This window comes from Etheostoma spectabile, chromosome 13 (assembly GCF_008692095.1).
Source record: "Etheostoma spectabile isolate EspeVRDwgs_2016 chromosome 13, UIUC_Espe_1.0, whole genome shotgun sequence".
Classification (NCBI taxonomy): Eukaryota; Metazoa; Chordata; class Actinopteri; order Perciformes; family Percidae; genus Etheostoma; species Etheostoma spectabile.
The window spans coordinates 21,660,766-21,669,130 of NC_045745.1; the positions used below are offsets into that span (position 1 = coordinate 21,660,766).

Here is an 8,365-nt window from a genome sequence, read left to right on the forward strand (position 1 = left end):
AAACATGAAACTTGGGGGAATAACTGGAAATATTGTGCGTTTGCTTCTATAGAAATATAAACCCAATTGGCCACATGGTGGTGCTGTAATTAAGGTTTCAAAATACAAACTTTGAAAGGACACGCCCTCCATACCGTAAATCTGATTAAAGTGCTCTACAAAAAAGCCTTAACACCGTAGCTCCTAACACCGTAGTTGCGATTGCCACCAATTTTTCAGTGAATCATCAATGGATCAAGGTTATTACAAGTTGCATAAAGCATGTCCATATCTCAATTACTTTTCAAGTTAATTACAAATGAAATCAGCAACCTTGCGGATTTATTAGCAGTTGTTTTTGTGTTGGCTTCTCTCAAATTGCCATGAGCTGGACTGAGCTAGATATCACACTGAATTGAAAATAACTGTTTTTGTCAAATCAGTTGTAGGCATTTTAAACAAAGTGCACCGTTTCGCCAATCTTTACAAAGCTTGCAGGATATGTTGTATAATGACGATGTGTGAAATTACTTAGAAGGCAGCTTTGGCAAGGCAGCTTTATTTGTATAGCGCATTTCAGCAACAGGACAATTCAAAGCGCTTTACACAAGTTTCTGAAGTTGCTATTGAAAAAAAACAGAAAATCAAATCGCCGCTTGCTGCTATATTTGTTGTATAAAATTCTGTTTGATTTGCAGGCCTTCAAGGTCAGAAGTCAGCTTCAGTGTCAGTTACGCAACAGCAGCTGGGCACTGATTTTCTTACTAAAGGACAGTAAAGCAGATGCTTGCTGAAACAAGGTCTTGGATTAAAGATGATACTATAAACAAATACCTCCAAGATTAAAGATTTAAAAACCAGCTGGTTTGGCAAATAGATTAATATACAATAGTATGTGACTGACTTTAATTCTGGTACTACTCTATATGATAAACATTAGAGTACCTTTGGTTTGGAATATTCACATGCCCGCACACGTTGGGAGAACTATTGGTTGCTGTAATCATTCCTCCTCTACAAACTTGTTGTGAAGAGATGGTGCCATGACTACATTGCAAGACAGGGGTGACAAAATCCAGTGTCCTTGTAATGTAAATGTTTTCTAAATTATATCCAAAGATAATATGAAGCTTCAGAGTTATCCAAATGGAATGGTACAGAGGGAACGTTCACTTCCAGTATGGAGAGGGGTGATTACAGAGACCCATAAATACTATAATCTCTGTATTAATTACTTATGCCAGAAGAGAAACTTTATACAGTACATGCATTCTCCATGGAGAACACAGCCTGCAAGACTGCCAGCTTTTTCTGATACAATTAAGATAACTTTAAGATAACACTTTAACAACAGCAAAACAATATCAACACATCAGATTTGACAAGTTTGCTCACACTGCTCTTGGCAGCATACTCCCAGCCTCATATATCCACCCAAATGCTCAATGTCTTTAACATATACAGTATATTTCAGTAAAATATGACTTAATAAATCCTTTCCACAAAATCCTCTAATACTTGCCTCTGGCTCATTCATTGGCCTAAACTCCTGCAGGCATGAGAGGATTTTGCAGAAGGGTTTATTAGGCAATATTTTACCTATGATAAATTAGTTTGAGGCGTTATATGCATACAAAATGGGTAGCTGTGACTGAGGCTGCAAGTGATTTTGTGAATGTTTTATAGCCTTTAGATATTGTCTTACTGTTGTCAATTTTATTGAAGAAATTAAATGGCTACAGTGTTTGAAAGCTCCTTTTGAAACAATATGAGTACAAACATTTTCTTGCAGCATTCAAAGCAATTTGCAAAATGTATCCTTTTTAAGTGAAGTTTCCAAGATGCTCTTATCACTTCAAGTGAGGAAGGATTTGGGTGAGTGGGATCTGCTCACCTTGCCTTGCTCCACTAGAGAGAAAAACTTGTCCACTTCGTTGTTGAAGGCTGTAATCCTGATTTCTCCCTGTTGACCACCAGAACATTTCCATTAAACATTTCGTTTTGCGGATAAAACCACATAAACAGATATTCAGGCCTCTCCACTCCTCTACTCACACTCTCATCTACTATCTCAAAGGAGAAAAGCTTGCCCTCTCCTCTAGAGTTACTCCAAGTGCGGATACTGGACTTGTTGGTGACTCGGGCTCTGACAGTCCATCTAGGGAGAGACACAGAGTGACACTTGAATCAGTGCTTACAAAGTATATGTCAACAAAATTAGCTTAACTAAACAAAATGCTAGAAGGGATTTTTTGGGGGAAAACATCCTCATTCTTTAAACTAAAAAGAAATACCTGAGAGTATTCTGATATAAAAAACATGCCAACTGACCAAAATCAAACCTTTGCAAATGCTTTAATTGAATGTCTTCCATCATGTTTTCATTTCGTTTTTCCATCAACAGATTTATCTTATGTGAATGCACACAGATCACTTAACATAAATCCTTTTTTTTAAATAATTACAAAAAACATTTGACCAACACAGATATGTGCAACTTAACTAAACGAGTTGCAGTCTAAAGGTCAGCACAAACAGTAAATAATGCTGTAGAGACACTTTAAAAAAACTTCTTTTGTTAATGAGCATTCCAACTCAGCTCACATTAGTCACCAACGTGAAACAACTGCACAAAAGAACAATTCCCAAGAAAACTGGATGAGTGTCTTCTCTGTCTTTTAAAAGTTCCATGAAAGAAAAAAAAAAGCATCAAGCAACTTTGTGAACTAGGTGTTGTACATCCGCCAACTCCTGGATGCATATGAAATGTGCTTCTTGTTCTGTTTTTAACAACAGCCAGCCAAGTTCGACAGTTTATGCAGCAGTGAGCTTTTTGACTGCGTTGATAATTGTGCAGTGGAGGATATTCATACCATAACTTGGCCTGCAATTAAATCCCCTATCATGAGAGCAGCTGCTGGCCCACAGTGAACCCCATTCCCTGCTCAGTATGGATAATACTGCTACACCAAGGTTTATGGCAGCCAAAAGCCAATTATAGTCCACTCTAGATGCTATTACTTAACACCAGCCGAATGGGATGAGAAAGCTATGCAAACAGCCATAAAAAAGAATGTGAACATACACAGCATCCCTGTAAAATCTACTGTATGTAACACGGTGTGTCACACACACCCGCACTTTTCATTTCATGCAAACATACGTAGATGGACCACAGCTGCTGAAGTCATCGGTTTTACTCACTGTAGGTACTCCCTAACTTCAAAGTTAGAACAGTCATCAGTTTATTACAACACCTAGAGGCACAGTTATCTTTACAGCTTGCAATTTCAAACAGGGCTATGTAGTCAAAGCCCATACATGGAGAGAAAGTTGACCTTTATTCCTTTATTCCTTTAGTACCTTTATTCCAATCTGGACAACTACATTTTGCTTTACTTTTCTCTTGTCTTTTTGTGGCCAAATTTAAAGGTCAAAGAAAGAGAATTAAGTCAAATGAAATGATAAGAAGTGAGAAGGAAAAACACAGCAGTAAAATTGAACCCCAGAGGGGGTAAAGAAATTGTGAGTGGAAAGGAAGGGGCAAAAAAGAAGTCGGTCAAAACCCCACTGGGCCAAATAACAGAATCAAAACCTCCGCAGCAGACCATTAAGACCCAGCAGTACCTGCTATTAAAGGGTCTGTTTCTGAGGCAAGATTCTTTAAATTTCCATGCAGATGGGCTGAATAACATGCACATTTCACACAAACAAATCCACAGACACACACAGGTACTGATAGAAAAACTGAATGCTCACACATGTATGCAGAAGCACATATCCACACATTTTTATACATGCCCCAAAGCGCTCTTCAAACAGGGAAGTAGAGTCACAGCATGAGGAAGAACAGTGTTTGGCTCAGTGGTGGCTTTGGATCATGAGGTAGAGCAAGTCGTCCTTTAATCATAAAGTTGGTGGTTCAATGTCACCTCCTGTCCGCATGTTGAAGTGTGACACCAACGCTATCAGTGTATTACTGTGCATGTAAATGGATGAATGGAAGGCACTTTGTCTGGTAAGGAACAAAGGTGCTATATAAATGCTGTCGGATTACAATTTTCACGTCAGTCAGGTTCAGTGCTTTATAACTATCGGTTAAGAAACAACTTAGGAGCAGCACGATTCATGTCACATGCATGAAGAAGGATCGCAAAACTTTAATAACTTACACAGACGCATTTAATGAAATCAATTGAAGAGAAAATTTTGGCAGGTAGTACAGTCTTACTAAAAGTGTATTTAAACTCAAGCTGGAGGCTTTAAGTGTAGCTGACCCTTCAATGTAAATAAAGATATTAAGGGCGCCATAAACACATAGGCTTAACCCAAATACCTCAGCACAGACAGAATGTGTTACGTGTTTAGCATGAGTTCGTAGACTGGAAATTCCACCACACTACCCACTACAAAAGTTAAGCTGTGTTTAAAGAATTATGAAGATACCATACAAGTATGTGAAAGCAGGCACATGCAGACATGGACACACAGACTTACCTGCTTTGGTAGGGGTTAAGGCTTGCTATAGGAATCACTGTTGTTGAAGAACCAGGAGAAGTGCTGGTAGCCTTCATGGGTGAAAACGTCTTTGGGGAAAACTTCATGGGTGAAGCCATTGGTGAAGCCTTCATGGCTGAAGCCACTGGTGAAGCCTTCATTGGTGAAGCCATTGGTGAAGCCTTCATGGGTGAAGCCACTGGTGAAGCCTTCATTGGTGAAGCCATTGGTGAAGCCTTCATGGGTGAAGCCATTGGTGAAGCCTTCATGGGTGAAAACTGCATTGGTGAAGCCACTGGTAAAGCCTTCATGGGTGAAAACGTCTTTGGGGAAAACTTCATGGGTGAAGCCTTCATGGGTGAAGCCATGGGTGAAGCCTTCATGGGTGAAGCCATTGGTGAAGCCTTCATGGGTGAAGCCTTCATGGGTGAAGTTATTGGTGAAGGCTTTATGGGTGACTTTCCCGTAAAACCTCGGGGAGGAGAAAGGGCTATAGGAAAACAAAGTAAGATGATACTCACTGTATATGAGTACTGATACAATTTAATAGTAATTAAATATTAACACAAAGAGACTGTTCAATAAATGTACTATTTTGTAGTAAAATGAATATCTTCAGGTTTTGGACTATTTGATGAGTAACACAAGCACTGTGACGGAGCCTTAGGCCTTAAAAAAAGCTGTATTTTGTATTGCGGAATGATTCACGCGCAGAATGTGCTGGACATGGCCAGGCGGTCCCATGCCTTTGCCACATTATCAGCATCAACTTTGAGCTCTGGATGTAGCAACATTGCCCTGCAAAATAGATAGCAGAAGGAGTAGAGAATGCCTGACATCCGGCGTCATGCCTTATCCCAGCACTGTTGATCCAGTGAGCCAGACTACCCACAATGCAACTTAAATGCTGACAGTACAATCTGAGATTCAGGTGTGTTATGGTGGTAGTGGCTAATGTGGCCTTGAGCTGCTGGCCTAAAGCAGAAAATAGTTTTTTGTTTTTTTTCTCATTGACTGTAAAGGAGTTCCACACATGTAAGATACTTAGTACCTCAAGCACATGCAAAAATTTCCAAGAACAGAAGAGTAGAGGTAGAAAAATTCATTTGCGGATACAGATACGTAACTGGTAGAGCACATACCAGTCTGCCATCAGGCAATACAAACTTAAGTAAACACCCTAAAAAAGGTTTCAATGATTATAAAATATTAGTAGTAGTACTTTTATCTGATCATGTGAGCAGCTGCCAAAATAATAAAGAAATTAAACTCTCCCCACAGAGTTACTCAATTACCTGTTAACATCAGCTGTGCCAATGAATTAATTAGTGTTTTCTTCTTGGGTAAGACTGCCAATCAGGTATTAATTTCATAATTACTGTACTTATGCCTTTCAGATGTAGGACAAAAAATTGTTAGAATTAGTTATCGGAATTTCCGTCAATACACCAGACATCAATTTGTAAATACTAGTCTTCGCCACATTCATGAACTGTGACCATTTTATATTTAGTTTGAGTCATAGTGAAAGAGTTTAGAAGGAATTACAAAGATTTTAAAACAGTAAACGGATCATTTTAAATACAGCAGAGTATATAATAGCATAAAGAATAAGGAAGCCTTAAGGTTTTGCTGTAGGTTGTTCCTCATAGATGCTTCTAATAATCATGATATATTTATTATGTTGTGTAATAGTAAAACTAATCTAATCAATTTAGCAGAGTTTGTTTTGATAACATAGTGGGCTGTCCTCATATGTTAAATTGAATTACTATGTTATTTTTGTCATGGTTAGGTGTATATTTATAATATAAGACCTCATGTAAAATACAAAAAAAAAACTAATTAAAAAAAGTAAAGAATAGGTTCCCTTTGTTTTCTAAAACAACTGATTTGTTTTCATATTTCTTTTACACAGAAAACAAAAAACAGTTTGGACCGGCCAACAGAATCACATCAGCCCTATTAGCAATGATTCAGGCTCGATAGTTGGCTGTTGTCAAAATATACTTTACGCACATCCTCATTTTGGCATGAATGATGTGCCATATTGAGGAACAGCATTTGAGGGAGGAATTGTCAGGGATAAAAAGATGCGATTCCACAGAGACCACTCCCCAATATAAGCTCCTGTTCTGGAGCATAAATACTTGCCTCTGTGGTACCCTCCTTTGCGGGTGTGTACTCTTTTGTGTGTGTGTGTGTTGTGTAGTGGTGTGTGTGTGTGTGTGTGTGTGTGTGTGTGTGTGTGTGTGTGTGTGTGTGTGTGTGTGTGTGCCACGAGCAAATCCTTGGGGAAATCACAGATTGAACAGCTATTTTTCAGGCGAGGAGTAATTAACATCAATATTCATACACACGCAACCTGGATGAAGTGTTAAGAGGGAAGAAGCTGGTAGTAAGAGAAGGAGAGATGATGGGTGTAGATCGGTGGGGGGATGAAGAACAGAGCAAAGATCCTCAAGGATCCTCATGTTTTGTGATTAAGATCAGTACAGAGTCCTAATATGTATTTCACTAACGTATTCAACAGCCCGTTTGTGGAGAGTGCTTGGTGGTGTGGATCTATGGGAGAGAAAATTTGAAATATATATAGAAAAAGGCAATACATAGAGAACGTGAATAAGAAAGTGTGCGTGTGTGTGTGTGTGTGTGTGTGTGTGTGTGTGTGTGTGTGTGTGTGTGTGAGAGAGAGATGTGAGGTGTAGATGTGGTGGGTTTGGTGTGGGGTGTGTGTGTGTGTGTGTATGTGTGTGTGTGTGTGAGAGTGAGTGAGTGAGTGAGTGAGTGTGTGTGTGTGTGTGTGCGTGTGAGTGTGTGCGTGCATGTGTGTGTGTGTGTGTGAGTTTGTGTGTTTATGAGAGAGAGAAGAGAAAAAAAGTTGTGAGGACATTGGAAACTTGCAGAGAATGGTTAGTGATGAATAATAAATATTTTAAGCGAGTGCACATCTCGTTTTGGAATTTAAATATCATCTGCAAAGCAGTTTGAAGGTAGTCTATTTCAAGTTTTGCTGCTGATTAATATTTAAATTGGAACACAGAACCATCAGTGATTACTGTGTCATGACCTTTTCCTAATGCTGAAAGTCTAGTATATCTTTTTTTTTATTGAGAATACAATGTCACTTGTCACAGACATAGCTTACAAGGCATAGTCAAAACAATATTAATGCTAAAAACATTTAAAATTATTATTTCAAACTTTGCTGACACCAGAGGAAACATACCCCCCCTGTCCATTGCTGTTATTTCTATCATGCTTTAGTGCAGCAATAGATCTATAATTGCTACTGGAGTAGCAGGCATCGGGCAGTTGAGATGCTGTGCATAAGTTGAGATGCTGCGTGTAATGGGTAAATGCCGTCTCTTTAAAATGACCCTGGAGAGAACGAGGATGCCCCTTTAGGTAAATACAACTCCTCCATCATTGCATCTCTTCTTCCTCCCAGCAGGTGTGCAGGAAGAGACTGGGTTGCTAAGGACTGTGAAATCTTCACAGAGGCTTGAACCCAGTAGTAGGAGTAGGAGAAAATACTTAAGAAGTATTAGAAGATAAGAAGGTTGGTTTTTGGCTTCAAAGAGGATGCAGAACAGAACAATTAAATGGAGCAGCAGGTTTTCTGTATCTCGGGCAAGATCTCTGAGGTAACATGACTCAAAGGATATAACGAGGAAGGCGTCTGATGAACTATTTAATCCAGAACCTCATCTTTGCCAAGTCAAATTAGTTGACATTCTTTCTCTCTCACTCCCTCCGTCTGTGCATCGCTACAAGGGGATTCAGTCCACAACCCAATATTCATGAAGCCATGAACTGGAGGAGCCATCGGCCCACACAATCTCCCTCAGTCACAAAACACACACACACACACACACACACACACACA

The 8,365-nt window shown here is 39.2% G+C and overlaps 1 protein-coding gene across 6 annotated transcripts in view; it reads right to left on the reverse strand.

Moving 5' to 3' along the window:
- Nucleotides 1–8,365, reverse strand: part of LOC116700221 (replication protein A 70 kDa DNA-binding subunit) — a 61,040-nt gene that overhangs the window by 47,068 nt on the left and 5,607 nt on the right. For 2 of the 6 annotated variants that reach the window (XR_004334604.1, XM_032533210.1), the window contains exons 7-9: nucleotides 4,477–4,966; nucleotides 2,035–2,137; nucleotides 1,874–1,942 (exon numbers count right to left, since the gene is read on the reverse strand). Coding sequence is in view for 5 of the 6 variants with exons in the window: in XM_032533210.1 (XP_032389101.1) it covers nucleotides 1,874–1,942; nucleotides 2,035–2,137; nucleotides 4,477–4,966 (662 nt within the window). In the remaining variant the exon portion in view is untranslated. The remainder of the gene's footprint in view (nucleotides 1–1,873; nucleotides 1,943–2,034; nucleotides 2,138–4,476; nucleotides 4,967–8,365) is intronic. The other 4 variants (XM_032533214.1, XM_032533211.1, XM_032533212.1 and 1 more) reach the window with 4 other exon arrangements.